General features: G+C 36.5%; 1 protein-coding gene across 3 annotated transcripts in view; it reads right to left on the bottom strand.

Annotated features, from left to right (window-relative positions):
- The window catches only part of STRA6 (signaling receptor and transporter of retinol STRA6), a 585,684-nt gene that overhangs the window by 217,024 nt on the left and 341,925 nt on the right, over positions 1 to 26,735 (bottom strand). For all 3 annotated transcript variants that reach the window (XM_044077758.1, XM_044077760.1, XM_044077759.1), the window contains exons 9-11: positions 17,108 to 17,178; positions 5,714 to 5,775; positions 3,647 to 3,809 (exon numbers count right to left, since the gene is read on the bottom strand). In XM_044077758.1, the coding sequence (XP_043933693.1) occupies positions 3,647 to 3,809; positions 5,714 to 5,775; positions 17,108 to 17,178 (296 nt within the window). The remainder of the gene's footprint in view (positions 1 to 3,646; positions 3,810 to 5,713; positions 5,776 to 17,107; positions 17,179 to 26,735) is intronic.

Below are 26,735 nucleotides of genomic sequence, written 5' to 3'. Positions count from 1 at the left end.
TTTGTAAGAGAATACATTCTGAGACTTTGGCCCTATTATAGAAAAGCTGTGATCTTCACAATAGAGTTTTTTTGTGGGGGGTTGCAGTGTGGTTGTGCACTCTGAGGGTGTAAAAGGAAGTCTGTTGAATTAGTTTAGTTGCTAGTGTAGAGAACGTCTGATGAATAAGAGGCTGAGTAGCTGGGAACCTAGGAGAAGTGTCAGCAGGGAGCCAATTTATTTTATTTTATTTTTCAGTGTTTTACAGTGGTGATCAGTTTTAGAGGACTGGATAATAAATCTGCAAATAATCATTTTTGAATGCATGTAGAATTTGTCTTTGATGCTGAGGCTATGAGGCAGAGGTCATATTCAGCTCAGAATATTATAATTCCTTTGCCCAAGAATTGGTCTAAAATAAGAGGGAATTAACCTTTTTCCTTGTGCAGTCAAGGTGGATTGATAAATTAAGGGAGGGGTCAAGCCAAGTGACAAAAGCATTTAAAAGAGGTAGTGTTTTCTGTGGGGATGTTGTTGTTGTCATAAATGTACAGAGTGTTATATTTTTTTTAATTCTAATTTGGTGTCAAAAATCATAGTTCTGTTTGGACTGGAGAAGGATACTTTTGTGGGAGATTTTATGGATTAGCCTAAGAAATCCATTTGCAGGTATGTTTGGAGGTTGGGTATGAAGTTGTTTGTATGAAATAGTACCATATCATCCACACAGTGAAAAAGTGGGAGATGATTTCAGTCAAGGGATGGTAAATATAAAAACATGGAAAATAGCAGAGGAGCAAGAATAGAACCTTGTGGTACTTCTATTTTTGAAGACTGACTGGGAAATCAATGTATGAATTTTAAAGTAATGATTTGTGAGCCTTGAAACAAAGGTATGGAACTGTGACTTATGTCTATTTGTAGCAGGTAATGGAGGTGGTTGTTCTGGTCAATTAGATCAAAGGCCTTTTGTAAGGGCAATAAAGATAGTGCCAGTGAGCTGGCCTCTACTTCATCGGCCAGGTTTCATAGGACTGAGAGCAATGGATAAATAATTCCTAGTTATACTATTATAGACTGGTATGAGGTTAATGCTGGTATGAGGTTAATGTTGGAAAAGAACTAGATAGAAGACCAGGATTTAGCTGAATATCTACAAATATCCTTTTCCTTGTATGGGCTCTAGAACTGCATGCTATTATCTAGGCATGGTCTGACCTTGGTCCTGTAGAATGGAATTACTTCTATGGTTTATTCCCCTGACAACAGGATTAGCATTCTGCTCTCAGCTGCTACTTCCCTCTCATTCTGCTCTTAGAGCTTTAGCTCAGACAATCAACATCCCATATTCTTTTCCTGCTACTGCCCTCTCACTCTGCTCTTAGTGGTTCAGCCCAGATATAATCAACATCCCATATTCTTTTCATTCTGTGCCATCAGTACCACTCTCAGAAGCAGATACATCATACCATGTTGTGCAGTATTTTGCATCTGTTCATACTACATTTCAACTGTCATCTTTCCAGTCACTTGTTTAGCCTTTCCAGATCATTCTGTAGACTATCCCCCCCATCTTTTACTACTTCATCTATCTTTGTGTCATAAGCAAACAGGCTGAGTATTCTGAGAGGCAGCCTATCTAGCCAATGAGCAAGGCAGTCCGTTCCTTCTCCACCTCTTTCATCTCGAAACTGCTTGTGTGTCCACTATTCTCTGCATTCTGCTCTATCTCCATCCCTGCACAAAACCTTCCTGTTGCTTTCCTTTGTGAAAAAATGAGGCATAGTATTAATTTAGTAGTTTTGATTTTTTGAGCATCTTCAGTGGTCTCTGTCTATATATCCCTCCCTCCTTACTGTTCTATAAATAAGAAAAGCTCGGAGTTCCCTTCCAGAGTCATTTTCTGTTTCCTTTCTACCCTTGTCTTTGTTGTACTCACCAGCTTTGTTATATTTTTGCTAACCTTTTTACTGTGCCTCCAGCCGCTCACAAATCCCTGCTATCCAGATTTATGATGGGATATTTACTAGGATAGGAACACAGTGAGATACTGTGTAAAATAATACGATAACACACTGTGACATCTGATATGATTAATACTAGCTTTGGGGTCTATGTTGTCCTGTTCCCATGCTTCACATATTACAGTGTTACTAGGTAAAAGGCTTACACTACTGTGAGATACTATAAAACAGCAAGAAAGATGCATAAAAGCATTTCATTCCATACCTCATCACCTAAACTTCCCATGTAATGGTATTGTAAGGCACTATGCCACATTCTATGTGCCTCACAGAACTTATCTGTAAGCTGTTAGCCTCACAGGCCTTGCACTACACACTGTTTGCATGTCTGCTTTGAACAGGTTACATAAATTCTGACATGCAAGCACTATGCCCACAGCCTTATGCATTTCCAAATTGTAATACTCTATTGCAGTTCTGCACAGAGAAAGTTATACCTGAAAACAATTTGACAAGAAGTATGCAGACTGCATTAACCACTTCAGTTACAACATTATACAAACTATGTTAGCTGTAACCAATGGAGCATTTATATTTGTCAGATAGCCTTTCTAAAATACTGTATTATGAGGTATTAAAATAGTATACACACCTTGGTTTTGTTTATATTTATGACTTATTAAACAGGGGTAACAATATAAAAACAGAATGTCAATGAATAAGATATTCAGTGACTTGTACCAGATGTATAGTCATGAGTTCTGGAACTGAACACCAGCTTTCAGCATATACCCCTCCTCTCCAATGCCCTCAACCCAACCCAGAGAGAACGTACGTCTCTGTTGAGAATGCCTTTTCCATACTAGTTTTTAAATTCTACATACACCTTGTTGCACAAATGTAGAGGACAAGAGCATATCCGCATTGCATGCTTGCCTAGCACTATAGATTTCAAACTCTTCCATTTCTTTAATGCTAGCACCAATATTCAACTTCTGAGCGAGTCCAGCACAGGCAAATAAATATTCACTATTATAAAATTTCACAAATGCATACTCTTGAAATGTATTATAAAATACCACAAAGCACGTTAATACCATTAATGAACACTCCCACCAATTTACTGTACACTGTGGTCATAATCATTATTGAAATAAAGCAAGGATGTCTTGGAAAGAAATGACTCCTCACTTTTTCCTCTTGTCCAGTCACCGACTAGACAGAACGTATTCATTTACTATGAAGGAAATTTCAAAAACATTTGTAAAAACCTAAAATGTTAAGCATCTCAGTTACTGATCTATATGACATGTATTTGGCAAGGTTGTCAACATACTTATTTATTTCTATTTTACCAACTTAGTTTAGTTTACTGAGAAAGAGAGATACCAAAGAGAAAATCTGCATAAATCAGTGTAGTCAATTTACTATTAAAATGTTTCATACAGTTAAAAGTAAAACAATGTTAGTAATCACAGACTTGATATGTTTTACTCATCTCCCTATACTGCGTAACAGTCCCAAGTTCACCTAAAAATCTTATATAATCTTGAGAAAAAAGCAATAATGCTAACAAACTTTACATAAATGTAAAACATAATACTATTAGCTAGGAAAAAAAATGCCAAAAAAGCAACAGTGCAGTGTGAGTGCAGTTTTATTTCTTCAGTAATCACATGAGATCTTATGTGCCCAAAGCTTACCTTCTATTACCCAGAGGTAGTACTGAACAAGCCTGACCACTTCTTTTCTGTCATCAGAAAGGTTTATATTAAATCCAGCAAGCAGAAACGCTATATCTTCTGTAATCCCTGCCTGTATCTTCTGAAGAGGGGGAACAGCAGCAACTACCAGCAGCAAAGCTACCTGAAAAGAATACAGAGGAAAATAAAATCAGGCGCATACAGTAGATGACAAAAAACAAAGGCAACAGGCTAATTATGATGATTCGTATCTAATGACAAAAATGAGTGCGGACAAACTGTAAATAAATGAAAGGACAGCAGGGTGATATCATCTGAGACTTGGATCAACACCCTAAAAGATCAGAAGGTCACATGTAGCAGGGAGAAACTGTGTAACCTTCCACTAACATGAAAAGGCAGTCCAACAAAAGACTGCCTTTAGCAGAGATGAGTAACTTTTCCATAAGCTGATAAGCTGATAACTAAAATCATTCACATGCCATGGGGGAGACTGAAGCCAGTAGTCAAATGTGATTCAAATGGGTTCATACCATTAATTCACCTGTATGAGATGGACAAAATCTTTCTCTGTGTGCCTTTCTTTTGGAAGGCTGAATAAAAACAGATAGTCCATAAAGAAAAAAAAATGGATGACACAAGTATAATTTTATTTGAAGGAGTCACTTTAATAACGGATGTCTGACAGAGATCCAGTGCCCGTGTGAATTCTGTCAAACAAGCACCTTATGCAAGCTGTTTCTAATTTAGAAAGACTAACACTGACAAGTTGTCTGCTATTGCAATGGGCTGATGACTTAAAACTGTCTTTCTCTATAGAAGACCAATTCTCAAGGCTGATTACAGTTGACCACACCTCATGTTGAGATAACCAATTCAAAATATTGTCTTAAACTATATTTCCTTAAGCAGTAGTAAAGTATCGCTGGCTAAAACACAGAGGGGTGAGTCATTATGCATAGCATTTCATGACTGGTGACTAATTAATTTCCAGGTAACCATAGCCTGCCTCAATTTCCAGGTTTCCATAGGCTGCCTTATATTGTGATGAGACTGATTATTACATAAAGTCTGCAGCTTTGGCAAAACACAGACCGAGTCAAACATATGACTTTTTACCTCAGTGAAGTGGTAGGCTTGATGACCACTGTCCATATTTCATCATGATATGGCTAAATTCTAAAGTCTTTCCTTTGTATGGGGGTGGCTAATAATTGCAGTCTCTTTCAATGCAAATACCACACCCTCACATTTTCAATTTCACTGGAATCTGTCCAATCTGTAGGCTCTTTCATTTGAATGTAACCACAATCTCAATTTCAATAAAAAAGGCAGCATTTTTCTCCACAGATGGTTTCAACAATGTGCAAATTTCACTGATATAGTCATTGGAGATAAAGGACATGGAATGCCATACTCAGAGATTTTAAAAGTACTATTTTTGCCCTACTTAAGTCTACCTCTGACCAATGTATTTACGACAAGGAATGTACATGATGAGTACATTTGTTCAGCATATGTTCTTGTTAAATAATTGTGTTGGAAGTGTGTGACTTTATAAATGTCACATAATATCAGCATATATGCAATGATTACCTGGTTAGATTTCAGTAAAGTTCTAAGTTTAGCCAATCATGTATCTATATAACGTTCACTATCTAGACCTACAAAGTTTCACAGATGAATAAAGCAGCAAAGATCAGACCCATTTAAATCTCCATGACAAATTAATTAGCAGTTTCTCTATTTGGATTTTGACAATTCCCTTCAATCTACTTGAATAGAATCCAGTTAAACAAGTTTGTGAGACAAACTGTTTTGGACTTGTTTTAAGATGTCGGATTCCTTTCTCATATCAAGTACCAGCAAATGTTGCTTCAGTACTCAGTTATGACCTAGCACTAGCTGTCCAAACATCTCTAGAGGGATAATGTAGAATTTAAGTGTTCTAATGTTGTTATACACGTAGAAAGTGTTACTTCAGTGTTACAGGCTCATGTTTGTCAAACTAAACATACAAACTCCAAAAGTAGAAAGGACTACTTAATCTGTCTGGTCATACATTACCTGATATACTGCTATCAGCCCCACAAAGCTGGAGATGCAAAGCTTTGTTGGCAAGTAGAAGCCTAGGAAATTCATACAAAAATTAGATTAGAAACTGTGCCAAAAACTCAAGCCTCAGAGAAAATGACGAATAAGACAATTGTGCAGTGGTAATATCATAGCCAATGAAGGTTTACTGAGTAGTGAGATGAGCTCACATCAGCTTTTCATCTGCAAAGCATGGAGTTAAAAATATATCATGTCTCTTAAATACTGTATTAGTTTCTTACTTTATGTTTTGTTAGTTTTAACATTTTCATAAAGTGGTATTTTATTTTTAACACAACAGTAACAGTTAAAACAAATAAACATCACTGGCATTTTAGTCAGACTTTAAAAAGTCAGAATCCATTTTTCTGAAAGATAAATTATAATGATATGAGATACTACCAAGTACTGAAGAAATACTCTTGTGACATTTCCTCAAACGATAAAAAATATAGATCTGTCTTTTTTTCTGTTACAAGACAAAAATGTGATTTTCACTACTTAAACACCTTTTGCACCAGAGCAGGTATTACACGTAGAACAATTCTTTCAGCATCACTGGGAAATGTGTGTTAGTCACAGAATATGCTAAATGTTAGTCTATATTACTAAAATAGCATGAACTAGGTATTACAAACCTTGTTTAAAATTAACCTAGACATTACTACTACTAAAAATTTGTTATACCATAGTTACAAATCTGGAATAAAAAAAAAGTAAATGAACTAAATGCAGTATATGAGACCAGAAATCCAACTTTATACAAAGTAAAACAAGTTAGTGCTTTGGCTAAGCCTTCAAGGTTACAGAAACCGCAAGAAAAAAACATTATATCAACACAAATGAACTGAAAATCAGCAGTAAATATAAAGAGAACTATATACGATTAATTTTTAATAGATTAAACATTTGAACTAGAATTAAGTGAGCTGGATTTTAAGGGACTGTTTGTTAAAAGCTTTGACTGAAATTAGAAGGCAGGTTATAGGGAGAAAAGAGTGAGAAGTTCAACTATTTGTATTAAGGACTCAAAGACTGCAAAGAATGTTCTTAAGAAGATGGAAAATGATCATCTTGGGTTGTGTCTTAATGGGAAAAGAAAGCTGTTAAAAAAAAGCAGTGGAGAAGAACAGACAGAAAAATGTTTGAGCCAGTAAAGCATAGAACAAAATGTCAGAATGGAGGACATTGCAGAAGGGAGGTAAATACAATCAATGTACTGAATGTGAGGTTGGAGATTTTTGTTGGTAATTCAGCAACAGATTAAATGTTATAAGGGAACTGTTTAAGATATACATTCTGAAAGAAAGAAGCCGCAGTAAACAGGAGATTAGGGGTCCTGTATGAAAAGGAAGTATGTTTTAAAGCTATAAAGCAGGTAAAGTTTTTAATGAGTATGTCAATATGGTATTATTAAAGAAAAAGCTACTTCAGTGTGCAGATGGAATACAATAAATTTAGATCAAGTGTCAGATAATTTTAGGTGAAGAGGGTGAGGGGCTCCAGAAGAATAAAGCTCAAGCTGCCCGATGGATTTCCAGAAAGTATTAAAAGGCAACATCTGATGAAAATTGAGCAAACTCTAGACTTAATTATTCTGTGTTTACAGCAAAGCAGGGTTCTGTGAACTTGAAGAAAGCTGAGGTGAGTCCCATATTCTAAAAATAAGAAACAATATGAATACTGAAACATGTGAGCCCAGCACTTTAGTTAAGGCCATATATTTAGCAATACCTTACGTTTGGCCAGATTCATTAATGCCTACAGTAAGTATAAATGAAGTGTACACAATCCATTTTCAAGAAAATTCCTACCACATTTTTCATGCTTTCTAGTCACTCAGAAAGATTATTCTAAATGTACATATACTCTATACTTTGTGGTGACCTTTATGAATCTACCTCAATATTGAAGGCTGCAAGAAAATCAGCAGATAAACTAAAATTAGAATGACAAAGGTATGAGTTATGCTTGTGTTTTTTCATTCAGAATGGTGTACACAGTGTAGATGTTAATGAATCCCATGGTTTGTGGAACTGTTAGTAATAGGTTATTCCATTGTCTTGTCACCCTTACCTGGAAAGGCTTACCCTTAAAGATATTATTGAAAGTATCCATTTCCGGACATGAATCCTTTGCTTTTTCTACCTATTGCTTGATCCATCCACCTAATATCTAGTCATGCCCAGAGAATGTCATTCTCTAAACTTTGGCTTGCACAGATTGAATCACCATGAAACAGTCAATAGTAAACAAAACAGTTTTAGTTTTTTTTTGAGTCTTTTACTGCAACAAATGTTAATCTTGAGTGATATGTCTGGTATAACATCTCTGAATGCATTATAGTTTATGTGAGCAGAACAAAGGCAAAATAAAAACTCAGGCTGCAGTCTTAGCAGAGATTTGTATAGTGGTTTTAATATTTCTTGAGCCTAGAGTTACTGGTCCTTAATATAGTCCCAACAGTAATATTATAAGCAAAGTTTAGCAGGTTTTCTATCATAACAACCAGATGCATACATGTAGTACTGGCTTGCTGATGCCAACCATGTTATTAGATTTACTATTATTTCCCCGAATTGCACAATGGCGAATCGCGGTTATTCCTAAATGAAACCGTGAAATACAAAATAACAAACAGAATCAAATTCGAAGTGTAGTGACTGTAAATGTCCACTTCGACATTTTCGAACACTCACCACACTTCCAGGAACAGCATCACTGTGTGTTGCACAGTAAACAACGTATTTTCAGGGGGGCTGCGTCACCCACAACCCCTGCTACTTATATATACAAACTCTAGGATTGCACTACAGTGAGGGAAAGGGTACATTTCCCAATCCCCACTATTGTGCGATCTGCATCACATTGTCAAAACTCAACAGCGAATGCTGTTTTGCATTCGCTGTTACAGGTTTTGACACTGTGGCATTTGATTTTTTCACAGTGCGAAACTGACATTTTGCACTAGTGAAAATTGGCTGAAGTCACATGTGTGAAATAATAGTTACTTATTATGTGTTCAAGACCTGGATTCCAAGCACTCCAGATGTGAATCTTGGCATCCATGTTGAGAACACATTATATTAGGTTAGCATCAGCTAACTACTACTAATTCTTTGTAGTGCATGTACTACAAGTTACAAAAAAAAAGTGCTCAGTGTTTTACCGGCTTTCAAAGCCATAAAACACTTAGATAGCGCTTTCAGAAAAGTAGTGCAAGACTGCCCCTTATGTTTACACTAACCTTTCATGCATCTCAACTGCCCATATTTTTGTCTAATGTCTAAATTTTTGCCACATGTTAGGTGTGTTAATTACGAAGTCCATGGTTTTTGGACAAATTACTGAGGACTGAAGACACCTTTGGTCAACATTTGTTAAAGTTGCATCTCGTACCACTCTAGTACTTAACTAATTTGTCTTATTCTGAATATCAGAGTGTAATCAGTGTAATTCAAGAACTACAAATTATTAATGGTATAGAGCCATCACTGACTGGTAGTCCTCAAGTGCACTTTTTTTACTTGACACTGTTTATGTAAATCTTGTCTTGTTCATTTGAGAAAAGATATCTGGGTAATTTTGCAAACCATTATGCTCCTTAGAAGAAGACAGCAAAACAGAGATGCAACTTTTGCATTGTCTGCAATTTTTTCTACCCACAATTATCTGGTTACTAATACAGTTGCCGTAAAGGCATTAAGCAAATAAGGGCTCCTAAAGATCCCCATGGAACTCACCTCGGTATAATAAATAAGCCTGAAAGACTTTCCATAGCCATGACAAATGCCTTTTATCCAGCAAGGATCTCACTCATTTCACTACAAAACATATTAACTTTCTATTTCCCCTCAATTTTTTCTTCCCTCAATAATCCACATCTCCACGAAGAGTCATCTCTATCTTCTTCCTCTCTCTCTCTCTCTGTATATATATATATATATATATATATATATATATATATATATATATATATATATATAGCAGCAGTATTTGTTTCCATTGAAAATACTCATTTCAGTTGCTACCTGAAGTCTTATAAATTTGCTATTCAAATCTATGCTCTTTCCTTTGCATCATTCCTACAAGTTCACCTTTACGAATTTGTAAATTAGTCTTGCCATACAGGTTTTTGCCAATTATAAATCATTGCTGCTGTTCTGTTCACTCTGTTTGGAGGATAACATGTTTTTTGTATTGTGCTGCCTTCTTTGCTTCTCCGCACAACATGCAGACTTTCCTTCGTTCTTTGTCAAGTGCTCACCTGCACATGCTTGTCTTCCCGTTTTACATTTTCTTGTAGATTCCAGTCCAAAGCATGACAAGGAACACTGTTCAAACTTTTGTGCAAGGTGTATCTAATCCATCCCCATTGTTCTGGATCGTCTTTGTGATTATCTTTAGTTCCGTCCTGTTCCAGAGCTCCAGAGCTCCTGTTTGCAAATGTTTTACAGGCTAGTGAATATGCAAGGTCTGTTGAAGTCAGGCTTTAATAAAGACTTGCAGTATATGAATGATAATCCTGGCATAACATGGGTCTATGAATCATGCAACAATATGGACTTGGCATTGCTGTTGAAAATCTTCAGTTTTGTATAACTACTGAAGTTGAAATTTCTCTACACTGACTTTGTGGTTAAAAAAGTTTGTAACTCCAGACTGAACCTGGAATTGGCCAGTTTATATTGGTGTTATGCCCTCGTTAACAAGCAAACAAATAAAATACTCAAGTGAGAGTTATATAGCAGAAGCAAAGGCTGTACCGAAAAAAAAAAACACTGCCTATTGATAGATCTGGTCCAGTATAGGGATGTAGAAGCTTTTCAGATTGTTAGAGCTTGATCTTCCTTTTATAAGGGTCACATTACAATCTTTGATATACCATGAGACTCAATTCACTTTATTATCTGTGGAAATAAAACATTTGTATGTATTGAAAATGTATTTTACAAGCTTCCAGATTTTATCTTTTGGTTTCTCTCAATACAACCTCACGAGCTGCATCAGACTCTTAGAGTGAACCCCTGTGAAGGGCCACCTCCATTCACAGAGTTTACTAGGAAAGTAGGGAACAAAAGTAGATTGCCAGGCCTTTCTTCTGCATCACTCACTCACTCGCACACCCGCACACATGTGCACGCACACACACACACAGACACACAGACACAGACACACACATACAGACACACACAGACACACACAGACACAGACACACACACAGACACACACACACAGACACACACAGACACACACACACGCACACACAGGCACACACACACGCACACACAGGCACACACACACACAGGCACACACACACACATACACACATTTGTCAATTAGGAAGGGTTGGCATAATGGTTAAGGTGTTTACCTCAAAGGCACAAGGTACAGGGTTTGATTCTCACCTTTGAGGGACATTGGGCAGGCTTAAAATGGCTCACAAGAGCAGCTAGCCTAGTACTTACCTATGAACAATAAATACTTTAGAGTCACCAAACAGGCTACTGTTTTGTCTTTGGGATGTTGGGGAACCACAGTACCTGTAAAATTGCATACAAACATAGGGACATCATGTAGACTCTACAAAGAAGTCACTTGCAGCTGGTAATCAAACTGGAAAACCTCTTGCTGTGAGGAGACAATTGCTACCTACCTTTTAGGTATTGTTGTAAAGCTATTGTAGACAAATTTCTGTCAGATTTAAGGCATGGGATTAAGTCTTAGCCTCCAGTTACAGTTGACTGTGCATTTTTCAGGTTTTCCCAGCATGCCTGTGGGTTTTCTCTGTGCGCTCTTCTTTCCTTCCACCTTCCAAAGACATGCTGGCTGATTAACTGCATAGCTGCTTCAAACTATTTTATATTTATATCAGATATAGCTATATATGTACCATTATGTCTGAAAAGGGTTCATGGACCAACTCGCTTGCCTGGTTAACAAGGATAAAAAAAAAATAATAAATATTCATTACAACTTTTCAAGCACATTTTAACTTCACCTAAAAGGCTCTTACCACTGTAACCTGTCTTAAAGGAAAACTCCACCTCCTCCTCCTACAGTTTAACTCGGCTCTTAGGTTGCTTTTCTCCCTACAATATGATTCTGGTACTGTATTGGTACCTGAAACCTGTTTGTACTTTATACAATTTTCATTTCCTCACTTTGGTATCAAAGGAAGGGAAAAGACCACCCACTTTTTTAAGCTTAACTTCTCACATAAGTTGCAGAGGAATTTGTCTACACCTGCATGACATGCCACAGACACAGACACAGAGAAATTTGTAGTCAGGAGCTCAGGCTGCTGTAAACAAGACAGATATGTGTGAAACTGTTGTCTTTACTGCAGAGAGGAAGAGAACTTAACCGATTCACAGCTGCTTACAATGTAGCCATGCCTTTCATAGCAAAACAGAGCATATAGATCAGTCAATGGTTCAAAGGCAGTTGTCACCTCTTTTGACAATTTTACATAACCAACATCACAGTATTGAAATGCTAAGCTTTAAACTTTAAATGTTTGTTCTTTATACATTTTAAGATGATTTGAATGTAGTATCAAAGATATCTGTGACATTTAGAGAAAAGCAGAAAATATTTTTTCTTGTAATTCTTGTAAGTATCAGCACATTTACCAAAGTGTAGGGAGAGGGGGGGGGGGTCTGTCAATTCATCTTGGACTACAGAAAGATACTTTGAACAAATGCCTGCAATTTAACAACTGTTCTGGTTGCATCTGTACAATTTCTTAGTAAACTATAAAACAAGCCACGAGATGCACACAAATGAGGGCCATTCAAGAAATAAAAGAAGCAGTCCTGTTACAGACAGTATACAAGATGACAGTGACGGACACTAATCCCATTATATGTCAATGGCATGGAAATACACCACCACTTCATTATATCTAGCATGACTCATATAAAGCAGACTTGAACTGGATCATGGGAAAGAGAAAGGCTTGAAGAAAAATAAGATCACGTTGACAAGTCAAGCCCCATTGACAGCCATTTTGCAGAAAACATTAAAATTCTATAAGAGGCAGTCAGAGTGATTTTGAGATGTTAAAATAACTCAGGAAACAGAGATAGAATGAAAAATACAATGTTTTAGTTCTAAGGTAGAGTTTTCCTTTAAATCTATTTATTGCAAACCTTCACAAATCTAGCACCTTGGCATAAACCTGCCTCCAAGAATAAAAAATAAATGGTTATTTAAACTGCCAATTAAATATCCTTGCATTAGCATGTGACATTTTTTTATTTGCAACAGTAATTATTTAAATTGTAGGATTACAACTTTTCTAATTTAGCCCCAAAGCTATGTGAACCCCTACTTTCTTCAGTAACAAAAAAAACTTTACCTCCTGCCCCAATTGTAGAATGGCCCAGTGCAGTACCTGCATAAAACTGACAATTTCAGATGCTGTCCAGAAGCTTTCAATCCTACTCCTTCCCCCACAGTTCTTACCCTCAAATATTCTATAGTTGTTATATTCTAGCTGTTGTATTCTAGCTGTTGTATTCTAGCTGTTGTATTATAGCTGCTGTATTCTAGTTGTTGTATTCTAGTTGTTGTATTATAGCTGTTATATTATAGCTGTTATATTATAGCTGTTATATTATAGCTGTTATATTATAGCTGTTTGTTGTATTCTAGTTGTTGTATTCTAGTTGTTGTATTATAGCTGTTATATTATAGCTGTTATATTATAGCTGTTATATTATAGCTGTTTGTTGTATTATAGTTGCTGTATTATAGTTGTTGTATTATAGTTGTTGTATTATAGTTGCTGTATTATAGTTGTTATACTATAGTTGTTATATTATAGCTGTTATATTATAGCTGTTTGTTATATTCTAGTTGTTATACTATAGTTGTTATACTATAGTTGTTATACTATAGTTGTTATACTATAGTTGTTATACTATAGTTGTTATATTATAGCTGTTATACTATAGCTGTTATACTATAGCTGTTATATTATAGCTGTTATATTATAGCTGTTATATTATAGCTGTTTGTTATATTCTAGTTGTTATATTCTAGTTGTTATACTATAGTTGTTATACTATAGTTGTTATACTATAGTTGTTATATTCTAGTTGTTATACTATAGTTGTTATACTATAGTTGTTATACTATAGTTGTTATACTACCAATTGCTTAGATATTTTCCCATTTTCATTCTCTTTCTTATTTCTACAACCAGTTCCCAGGCCTTTTTGCCCGACTGTTCTAAAACCCACCTAATTATTCACCAGTCACTGGATTATAAGAAATAAAATCAGAAAACGTTAGGATGTTCTATACCCTATTCTACATTTATTCAGAAACCTACTATTAGAGTACTCTTCCGTGCATATTTCTGCAGGTACTGATTTGCAAATATGTAATATGCTTTCTATTCTACTTGTTTTATATTCCCACTGTTCACTGTTTTCCACGTAGCTGTCTTAATATACATTGATCATGTATGTTAGTTTAATTGTTCAGTATTTTCTAATTACTTAATATACATTGCAAATATATATATATATATATATACATATATAATTATGCACTGTATTATACTTTACTGTTTTGTATGACTGCATTTGTTCAATACATTTTATTTATTTTTGATGTCAAGTTTCAGTGTGCCAGCTGGTAGCACACTTACCTTTGATGCTAAAAGATCAGAAGACTGTGAGATTTCTTTCCACATTAGGTATTTGGATTAATTTCCCAATATGGACACTGGAGCAATGAGGAGGTGGGTATGCAGCTGTACTCTTGAGTATGTCATTTTTCTGTTGAGCCTAAAGCTGGATCATAATAAAATGGGGCCCTAGGTAGGGTAAAGGACAACTCCCCCATTCACAGGCATTCCAGTGTCCCATCACTTAGCTTCCTCCCCCCAGTTACCATAAACACTGTTCAAATACCGTCAGTGTGCATGCAATTTTCCTCTTTACTTTTGCATTTATACTACCAGGGGAGATTTGGCCAGGGCAGCAGGGAACTTCCTCTCCTCTTTTCTAAAGGTGCTGTATGATCTTTTACATCCACCTTAGCAACCACAAACTGAGGCAGATGGATGCCAAAGGATGACACTGTTGGAAGTGCAGCACCTCCCCCATGCTGCACTGCAGTGACAGCAATCCAGGAACCTGGTGTGAGAGTAGAACCCACAGCCTTTTGTACCAAAGGAGAGTGTGCTACCTGTTTCTCCACTAACACTCCTTTCAAATTTTAAAGCACAGACACTAATGGCCGTTTGTTAAACAAAACAAAGCAGCTGCACAGTGAAAATAGACTTAGCATGATCAACAGTAAATTTCTCTTCCTTAGAAGTTCATATTCATTGAAAATACACAAACTCACATTTATTGAGATGCACCTGGTTAGTGGTGGATTAAGTGTACCTTGGTTCCCATGCTGTTTTCAAATCATGAGCCTCTGCATACATTTTTAGGATCATGCATAAATGCACGTGTTCTTTGATTCACCTTCCTGATTGTTTTAAATTTATTTCTTGTTTAATACAGCAAAATCTGTTAGACTGCTTTTAAATTTGCAGTTTTGAACATCATTTTTTTAAAGTAAGCAGTGAAATAAAATGTATGAACCAATAATGACAAAACTGCCCATTTCACAGCATTTAAACCAACTCCTAAGACTGACATTGGTTGTCATTTAGCAAAGGTCAGACAGATGGTGTAGAAGATTAAGGCTCTTGCCTTATGTAACCAAGGTGCAGGGTTTGAGCCTGAGTAAGTCACCTAACTAAACTGCCCTCTCTAATTGGGGCATTACACACACACACACACACACACACACACACACACACACACACACACACATGCACACAAGTTCTGTTGTACCTGCAAAGATCATCAGCATGGGCAGTTCCATTTTGGAAATTAAAATCTCTCCTGCTCCATAGGATCAGACAAAGAAAATCAGTGCAACAGAAAGACTAGCTCCATAATGTGGTTTAGTTCAAGCCTGGAAATAAAAATGGCTCCATAGGTATCAGATCAAAATCGTCCCATCCATAATGCTTGCTTGAGCCTGGAAATAAATAATGTGGCATTCAAGGCTCCTGTTAAAATCTGACGAGCTTCACTCTGTGTAGTCCCACTGGCTAGATACATATATGATATAATGCTTGAGAGCAAGAAAAATGTAAAGTGGAAGGCAGCAGCAGTGAAGCAAAAACTTTTATTTTTTATACTAAATTAATAATGTGATGATTGGGCCTCTCCAGCCAGCAAAAACCCTAGGCAGCTGCCTAGATCACTAGTGCTGGATCCAGCCCTGGCTGAGGCTTTAAACTGAGGCTACATCTACCTGAGTTGGTGGTAGCTCAGGTGGATACAAAAGATCCCACATCACTTACTGAAAAAAAGTAGTGGAATTTCCCCATGTCCTAGTTAAATCTCCCATAGTCAGTATGAATACAGCCTCAGTTCTCCCCTGAGAAAAGGCTGCTGGCCTAGTGTGACTAACATGGTCAACAAAGCGCAAAATAAAAAGTAAAAATAAAAAAATTTATTGGCTTGTAAATGCTCATTTCACTGTCTTCTACATACTTGTCAATTAACTTGAGTTCGTATTCCAAGACTCTAATTTAAAATGGTCCTTGACATCATGGTCTACCCCACTTAAATTGAAAAATAAAACAAACAAAAAAATAAAATGCTACTAGTTCTTAACATTGCTTGTGGAGGGTTATTTATGCACTGTCTAAAGGATACATTTCCTGTCCACTGTCTATGTACATGGATTACAGCTGAACAATCAAAGAGCATGTAAACAGAAGCTTGATAAGATATCACAATGGAAGCTGAATATAATAGTATGTTTCCTGGCACTTGGTAGAAACATAAATATCCTAAGGTTACCGTTGCTTTTCTCTAGGCAGGTGAAGGGGTAGAGCTGTCCAGGATCCCAAAGCAATTTATGAATGGGACAAATTGTCTACAATAGGTAGCTGCCATTTCAGCATGGGAGCATCAATAAAATCATGTATCTGTACTAGGAATATGTCTTACTTTGTCTTATCTAATTACACAATTTAATGGAGTCATGAATATAAAAGAAAAAAAAGAAAACAAGAAAAGAGAGTCATAACAAGAGTAAAAAAATAATTTTCCTTAATCTTATGTATTCTAGTAATTAGGAAGTGGTTCTCATGTTCAGCAGCTTCTATCCTAAATTTAACTACACAGGCTCTTTAATATCTTTAAAGATGTCAATGTACAATGCTGCTAAATTTGTAGACTATATACAGGAATCAGTTAGTTATACAAGTACAGAACACCTGAAAGCAATAATTGAACCAGTGGTGTTGACTTTTGAAATTCTGTTTCAAATTCTTACCTTTCTCTGGGAGGTAAACATAGGAAAGCAAAAATGTAGACATCTGTGGCAGAATGCCAGATTTTGGACAACTGAAATAAAAAAATAAATGCATTTCAATTTAAGAAAAAAAATATTGCTTTACCAAACACTACCATGGATATTGTTAACACTATACAAGAATGACCATTCTGTAACCTGGAGATGTCTGAGGATATTACAATGTATTTTACCAGACTAACTACCTCCACTGTCTCCAGACACTAATCTTCTCACTCACACAAACTAGTTATTCTTTTTTACTAACATTAATGTGTGTATAACCTTTTTAAAGTTCAAATAGTGCTCAATTTCACTTACCTTATATTTTGTTGTATGCATGTCCATACATGTTATGTAGCTTGGAATGTTTTTTCCTTACTCGTACGCTAAAATGTAATATACTATTATAATTTGCAAAATCTTAGTAATGTACCTATGTTATTGTGACTCTATTCTGAAGTGTGGAGCTTTTCTCCCTGGGCCTCCACTGAAAATGGACATATATCCAGTTGGACTAGCCCAGTCAACAAATGTAAAATAAAATAAATAAATAAAATTTGTCCTCCAGTTGCAGAACTGGTTTAATTCAGTCTTTTATATACAGTATTGTTTCTTAAGGACACTCACCCCAGCAGAGTCCTGCTGCTACCAGGGTACATTATTATATTTCTCTCAGTATTTGCAGAATGGTACATCTCAGAGCTGGTATAGCACTTATGCCTTACTTAATTTTGTTTCTTTTAGTTAAGGTGATGGGTTAAAGACATACAAGGTTTACTAAATAAAACAGCACACATCTTCCCCTGGATACTACTACTACTCTTTCTTTACGGTTACCCATCTCACTTTTGGCAGTAAGATATTTCTATTTGATATCTTGTTTCTTTCTGTTCTTATGTATACGTAATGCCAAAGTATAAAAAAGTGGATGCTATGACAATTAAAGTAACATCCCAAGAAGAATTATACCACCAAGTGTCATTAAGCAATTGCATTGGAAGAAATGTGAAATACACTGAACTTATTCCACAAAGCTATTTGTTACTCCTGTTTCAAACTTTTAATTTTAATTTTGTATCTGTTTAAGTTATTTGCAGATTTCTCCCTGAAAGAAATATGAAATCTTATGAAAACTGTATTTAAAACTAAAGATGGATTTTGGTTTACTGCAATAAGCGTATCTTTCCAATTAGAGTTTTAATGATTTCATATCATTATTAAAACCATTAGTGTCATGAATGAATAAAAATACAGACCAGGACTGAAACCGGATAATCCAAACACCTATATTTTAGTAGTAATGTCCTAAACTTATCATATACATAAACTTAAATGGAAGTAAAATTTTAACTGTTTTAGGTTTATATACCATACTGACTTTCCAATGCAGTAGTGTTAGCAAATGTCAAACATCTTTTAGCAAGCATGTATTCATGCTCATAATTTGGCTATACCTACTTTCTTTTTCTCATGTTTTAACCTTGCAAGTGATGTACCTACCAGACCCAACCCTGAAACAGAAAATCATAATTCATTTGAAAACTGACCATATAGTTGCATTAAAACATACAACCACCAAAGTGCTGAGTGATCACTGCTCAATTACATTTTACTGCTCCTTTAAGATGATTAAGGTCAGTTCAGAATATATAACCAGGAGATGAAATTTCCTCTTACTTTACTGAAGAAATGATTCTGCTAACATGGATCACATTATCACCTTAGACAAATCAAATGTCCAACATAGGACATCGCTATAAAAGGGCCATTTAATCCTGGATTACTTCAACTATCCTTCCATGGAGTGGAGTACCTATACATCCCATGTTGTGAGTGCTCATTAATTCCTGGACTGGATAAATAAAAACACCCAAGATCAGATTTTTCTCTAATTTACCAGAGGTGTAAGCATTCTTGACTTGGTACTATCAAACCTGTCCTCTTGTCTGTTCTAGTTACCTTTACCCTCAGAACTTCCACTTCCTCAGTAACCAGTACCACTCTCATTACAGACTCTGTAAAGGCAAACTTCATACAACTGTATGACAAAATATTTAAATTTACCCTAGTTAACTCCACAGTTGACCCCAGTTATGTAGCCATCTACTCAAATTATGTTTAAGCTCATTTGGATAACTATATTGACCTGGTAGTCCATTTCAAAGCCAAATGTGGTAAATACAAAAACAAAGAATTTTAGTGGTCTGCCAATATAAACATATTATATACAACATGAAGAAGAAACTCTTTAAACTGTCTGGTAGGGCCAGAACCCCTCCCATCAGGATTGTCCTAACCTCGCCAATAAACTAAAGGCAACTATAAATACCATCATTGTTTCACATGAATTATGACTAGTAACTGAAACAAAGCATAACTACAAGTCCTTTTTCAGTTGCATCAGTACATTCTGAAAAGTGCTTCAAATCCTCCCAGTTACTTTCCGCATCATCACTAGGGAACATGTTCTTAAAGTACTCACAAAGACCAAGAACACTTCCTCCATGGGCCCAGACAAAATACTAGGTTGCCTAATAAGCAGCATTAAACATGCACTCACTAATCCCATTCTCAAACTGTTTAACCTAAGCCTTGTTACAATTTATGTCCCTGAAACTTGATGTAGCACTAAAATAATGCTCCTCCATAAAGGTGAATCCATCACAGACAAACCCTGGAACTATAGACCCATCAGCTTCATGAGTCTTATTCGTAAAGCTGTGAAGTGCATCATTACAGACCCCAGAAATCATGACATCAATAACCTGACTAAGCTTGACCAACTGGAATTCATCTTTTTAAAATGCAAGCTCTACCTGCTGAATCTTGTCAGTTTCTTTGAGGAGGTCACACAATCCATGCTACCTGTCTTGATTTGACCAAGGTTTTTGATATCATACCACATAATGGAATTGCTTACAAAATGCTTGTCTTAAATTCCAACAATGTAAGATGGATAGATCAACTGTCATAAGGACAGAAATGGTAATGCCTCTTCAGACAGAGAGGATGACCGGGTGTTTCCCAGGGATCTGTACTTGGTTCCATGTTGTTTGACATCTATTTTTAGACCACTAAACTGATGATGGTGATTACTGGTTAAAGTTTGGCAATGATCATATTGCTTTTTGGATGTTAAAAAATCACAGCACTGACCTTTAACAATCATGACAGATGGCTGAAAATGAGAGCACCCCACCAACTGCACAGCATGTTGAGCACAAAAAAAAATCTAACCTTAAAATGTTAACTCTATAGCACTGAAGTTAACAAGTTTACACAGGCTCCTTACTACAATGTTATGAGTTGTGAACAGCTTAGAATGCTGATTTCTAGGGCTTGTGGTGGCACTGTACTGAAAGGACCAATAGCAAAGTAACTTGTAAAACAGACCAATATCACAGCTACCTGGACTATTGGTTCATAATTTTAGTTGCACTGTACTTCTGGTCCTTTGGATGGACCAATTGCACAGAGTAGATATACAAATGGATCAGTACTACAGCTTCTTGTGCTATTTGTCCATTTTTCTATCTTACTGTGCTATTGGTCAGCTGTAAGAGCCAACAGCACAACACAACTAGAAAAATAGAGCAGCAGCACAACTGCCTATTCTATTGGTTAATTTTTCTTGCTGCACTGTACTACTGGTCTATTCAGTGGAGTGATAGCACAGTGCAACTAGATAAACAGTCCGATAGCACAGGCAGTTAGATGCCTATTGTGTCACTAGCTCATTTGTCTAGCTGCACTGTGCTATCGGTCTGTTCAATGGATCAAAGTACAATGCTAGTAGAAGCTGGAAATGAGTTCACTGACTCTGTGTTGACTTTAATGAGTTCCTCACTCTTTGAATCTACACCTGAGCCAGTGAAAGAGTACAAATTGGAGTTCTCAAAAGACAAATTGGAGCAGTTGAACAGATATTAAAACACAGGCTGAAATCAAAAGGCTCCACTGAATGAGCAGCATTTGAGAGGCATGCTGATAGCTGCAAGCTGGGTGTTATCAAACTCCCTATGGATACTTATACCCTCCAAAAAGGGCTGACTACATGCTCTTAAAAATGGGCCAAAATAAATGCCAAGAAATGTAGCATCATCCCCTTCAGGACACAGAAGCACACTGCACCGTACCACTTTAATAATTGTTAAATAGGGAATTACAGTGATAGGTTCTACAGCTGCCACTGTGATCATGTGTGTACATGCGATTTGGGCTGATGAGTATTTATCACTTCAAAATAAGACAATGACATTTCTGAGTCTTATATTTTCCATCTGCATTCCTTTGAGCTGTACACAGTATCATCTTAGCGTCATCAGTGTCACAGCCTATGAGAACTGACCATCAGCACTTGAGTTCATACAGAGTGACCTGCAGTGGCTAGTTCCATCACAACATAACTGTGTGTGTATTCAGTAAAGTGATATGTGGATTACATTTTTTATCATATAATCTGGCTTCGATAAAATGTCAACTTGTTTTCAGAATATGGAGGGTTTTAACCATTTTTTTCTGTCAGATCTAATTACAATTTATGCCAGGGCTAGTTTCTGCTAGAAACACTGTTTGCCAAGACAACAAAAAATTATAGATGGCAATGGTTGCATCTAATTCTTCATGAACCTATCAAGATGAAGGGCATTTTGAAGTGCAAACAAACCTTTAACTGGAGTACAAGACTAGCATACGCTAACTGGATGTTTTGGGGAGTATTACTACTACATAGAAAACACCAAGAGGATGCTTTATGATGTGTTGGCTGGTTCCATTCTAATCTGTCTCTGCTCCCAGGAAATCTTCTGTATTATGTCAAGGATTTATTTTTCACCTTTAAAAAAACTCATTACTGACCATTATAGGTTCACAGGTGCATGACTTATAAGCAAGGGTATGGCATCTATATCCAAACATGTCATTGGTCTGCAGTACTCTGCTCTTCTAAGACCAATCATTGAGTACAATGTCTCATTCAATATGTAGCAGGTCAGGCCTATGGAACAAGTCGAGCGATCACAGAGATTTCTCACAAAAAAGAATACATGGTGTGGAAAACAAGTCCTATACTGACCGTTTCAAAGTCTTGTCATTATATTCAGTCTTCTACAGGCTGCTAAAAGGTGATCTATGCCTGGCCTAAAAGCATCTTCTGATCCAGCCTTAATGAACCTGTTGCACATCTGTATAACAAATAGCATCAGGAACACCCAATTGAGGGAACCCTGCCTAAAGCATAAATAGTCTATGCTGGAGGGACAGATACATATATAAAAAGCTTCCCCTTCTCTGAACAGGCTTGCCATCCATGTGAAGCAGAATTAAACATACACACACACACACACACACACACACACACACACACACACACACACACACACACACACACACACACACACACACACACACACAAAAACCCTTGGGAGCTAATACCTATTAAATTTTATTGGTAAGCATGGCCATGCTTAAAGATGTCCCTTGGCTCCATAGCCTAGTATTCTACTATGATAATTGATCCAGAGGACCATTTGTAGCCCAGCTACAGATCCCAAGAGTGTAACACCAAATTATGTGAATAATTGTTAGTCTTGACCCCTTTCATTGAGGGCTTGAGGGTCCGGACTTTGGATGCACTTATTACTGCTCATCTAGTTTTCTAGATTACACATAAAGAGGGTTAAGGAGATACTTTGCATTACATTAAGGGGAAGTAGGTCCTATTTATGTTTTGGTAGAAGTTTAGATCTCTAGAACAGGTGTTAAGTATGCTATTTGTTTTATGAATATGTTTGAGGTCATAAAGGGCTGGATCCTTTAAGGCTCTGTAGGCTGTACAGAGGTCCTCTCACAAAACTGAAAAGAGATAGGGTACCTTTAAACAAGTCTGGGTAGCTTAAAACAGACATGCCTTTCATTATCTTAGTGAAGGAGTGCTGCATTTTTTTAAGCTGGCTCATATGTTTAGACAAGTTCATGCAAAGGGGGCCACTGTACTCTATTATGGGCCTGATGAGGAAGAAGTATAGGGGATGATAATTTCCTTAGATATGGCAGATGTACCCTTTGTAATTAGTTTGCCCAGATAAAAGGATTCCCTGACAATGGTGGTTTCATGTTGATCAATGGATAGTTCATTGCTAGTGAAGATGCCCTGGTCCATTGGTGCCAGAAGATGCTGGAGGCTGGGGGGGGGGGGGGGTCTATAAGAGTACTTCATTTAAAAAAAATCAAATCCCCTTTTCAGGCAATTTGATATGCTACAAAGATGCATAGCTATGTTATCAAGCTGTTCATAGTGGAAATTTCTTTAAGAAATAATTCTAGTTAATTTTCATACAAAATTTCAAATAAAGCTACTGCCTTTCTTTACCCCATTACATCCTAGTGTGACACACTTGCATATCAATCACTCAGATCAGAGTATAACATTCACATGGATGGCTTCTGCAGTGCAAACTTGGATGACTACAGGAAAAATGGAAGGATGGGACTACCAGACATTAGTAAGATATTCTGGCTCCTGTTTGATAGCTAGGCACTGCAGAACTCAAAACTACATAATGGATAAGTATTGTACTGCTGAACAGCAGTAACTCTCTGGTTTCAGCCATTGTTGGCCATATTCTTGGCAAACCGCCGTACAATTTTATATTGTAAATTTGGAAATAACCAAGCAATATAGCTTGGTTATTTCCAGATGCACAGTTTAAACTGTATGATGAATTTTAAGACTATATTCAGAAAAAGACTAACTCAATAATCAATTCATAAAATGCAGCTTTGCCCCAACAGCATAGAGGCTATGCACTGCTGTCCTGGTTATGTATGGACCTCCAAAATCTACACCCAGAATGTTCAGCACACAGGCTACCTATAGAGCTGAGTCTTTGGCCTTGTACCCCAGGCCCCTTTCTCTCTACTCTCTGTGTGACAACAATGCATTCTACTGCCCCTTGCCCATTATGACTGCTTTTCACATATAAATATAGATGCAATTCCCTTGGAAGGCTGGCAGAGTTCTCCAATTCCCCATAGCTTTCTTCCTGACATGGTAGTAGTGCTACCAGCCTGGGTATGGCAAAAGACCTCCAGCTATCTGTTGCCCTTGATTAAACCAAGTATGAAATTGTATGTATTAATATTTTCACTACTAACAGGTAAAAGTTATCTACCCAAGTCAAGATGGGAGCCACAGCCTGTCAACCTACATTGGTAAATGTCAACTCTCTTCTCATGTAATAAATAGCAATAATAAAAATAGGATTAAAAAAACTATCCATGAGAGTTTAAAAGTGAATAAATAAATGCACTTGCAGATTAAATATGAAGAATAAGAAAGTTCATATGGAATATTAAAATAACAGTTATACTGGAAAGTGTGTGTGTGTGTGTGTGTGTGTGTGTGTGTGTGTGTGTGTGTGTGTGTGTGTGTGTGTGTGTGTGTGTGTGTGTGTGTAAAAATCTGGTCTATAGCTAACTAAAATCCTCTCTCTTTACTAAAGAATAATGGCCCTAACTGATCAAAGTTAAAAAAAAATAATAATAATAAAAATATACATAGGCACACCTTTCACAGATGGGTCACCAGTGTCTCTCAAGCAAAAAACAAGACATAACAAAGTCCAGTCTCTGATACTTATACATTGCAGTTTTTCCATTCTCATCCCCAGAGTCCATTCCATCATTTCCTTTTTGTGCTGAAAGACAGGTCTAGTTACATTACACTGCACTACATTAAAGAAAGAAGTTATTGTACTTTATGACCCACCCCACCAATTGCAGAGGAATAATTACATCAGCTCTTTCTCACGGCATATTAGCTAAGCAAGTTTGCCAGCTGTAAAGAATAATGGCTTAATTACATCAGGTGACAACAACGTAAACTAAGAGTAAACAAAATATTACATACACATTTTATCCATCTGGATTTTAATGTTTGCTTTATGTTCATTGTTTGAGTTGGCTACTTCTTTGCAGTAGACTAGGAGTCTATTATGGCTGCACGGGAGATGCAAGAAATTATATTTTATATTTCAAACCCTAAATTCATGAATTTCCCCTCCTTTAATCTCCTTTATATTTATGAGAGAAAAACTCTCAAGGTTGCACACATTTTGCCAACGAAATATGTTAACTGTATGAAAAAAAAAATAAAAAAAAAATCTTGAAGTAAGTTTTCCATTTGGCTGCATTCCCTTGTCACCAGATGTAGTGTTGGTAATTCTAGCCGAGAATGCTCACCCTCTTTGTTTGTCTTACACACACACACACACACACACACACACACACACACACACACACACACACACACTCTCTCTCTCTCTCTCTCTCTCTCTCTCTCAAAACTATAGAGAATTGGGAGGATCATCACTTTACCTACAACATGTCTTCAGGATAGAGAAGGAAACTGGAGCTGACAAAAATGATGCCTAGTGATGATTTGCAAGCTGTACATAAATGTTCCCCAGCAAAACACTGACCTAAAGAACTAAGCAAGTTACTGCTATGTCAGAATTAAAAGCTCTAAGGGCAACAGGAGCAGCTGGCAGAAAGTCCCCCCCCCCCCTCACTCATGCCTTCAGCCGGATACATTACTATTTGTATTGCTTCATTTATCTGTTCTGTAGTGCAAAACACTATGGGTAGGACTAGGACTGATTTTTCTTTTAATGTTCAGCAGATAAATACCAAGTAACCCCTTGTTTGCGGAGCATTTTCACTTGATCTGTCCACAGAATATTGCCTGATTTTAAAACATTTTGCAATTGTGTATATGACAGTCGCACTCTCCAAAACTCAATGTTTATTTGTGAATTTTTTTTATGGAATGTCAGTGCTATAATTATCTGTAATATATTGTTGGAGTGGGCCTCTATAAACTACGATGAAGGAACAGCTGTATCTTAACTGTTAATGAAAAAATAATTTTATGTCATTTGTGAATGCCCAAACATACACAAAGAATGAAAAATCACTTTTATACAAAACCAGTAATCCTCAATTCATGTTTTCAATGGCTTTTATTTTACTTTGAAGAAAACAGAAAGCTACACATTTGGTTTCAGCTGAATGCTTTAGAGAAGTTGCAGTCTGTTACTTTACAAATAACATTCTGGCTTGAGTTCCACTCTTACTTCAAATGAAAATATCTATCTAGTGCTTCCAGAGCCTATAACATTTTTCAGGACAAAACCCCCTGTTAATCTCACCTTCATTTTATTTTGCAGTCTGTTAGCTTTTACAGAAACTAGATAAAATTAATTTAAAATATGATCATACTTGTACAATATGCATATTTTTCTGAAACATTAAAAAAGTGACAGACAATATTACTTTTTCCTGTCTCTTCATCCCTATCTCCAAAAAGACTGCCATTTCCTGTGTACCTCTGTAATGTCAGATTGGGTTAAAGTGAGTGAACAAATGTCACAGTGACTTATTTAAACTTGTTACTGTCAGGCATATATACACAGCTTGCTTCCTTACTCCTGTCTCCAACAGATAGAAAGCTGTACAGATGTCACTGTAAAGTAAAAAAGAATTTTGTGCACAAAAGTGCAGTCCAGCATGTTGCTACAGCACAGTACACTGCCATCTGACAAACTCT

The sequence above is a fragment of the Protopterus annectens genome, chromosome 7.part0, assembly GCF_019279795.1.
Source record: "Protopterus annectens isolate FY-2018-M chromosome 7.part0, PAN1.0, whole genome shotgun sequence".
Lineage (NCBI taxonomy): Eukaryota > Metazoa > Chordata > Ceratodontiformes > Protopteridae > Protopterus > Protopterus annectens.
The sequence above is the reverse complement of the archived record's forward strand: the minus strand, read 5'-3'. Positions and strand labels throughout refer to the sequence as shown.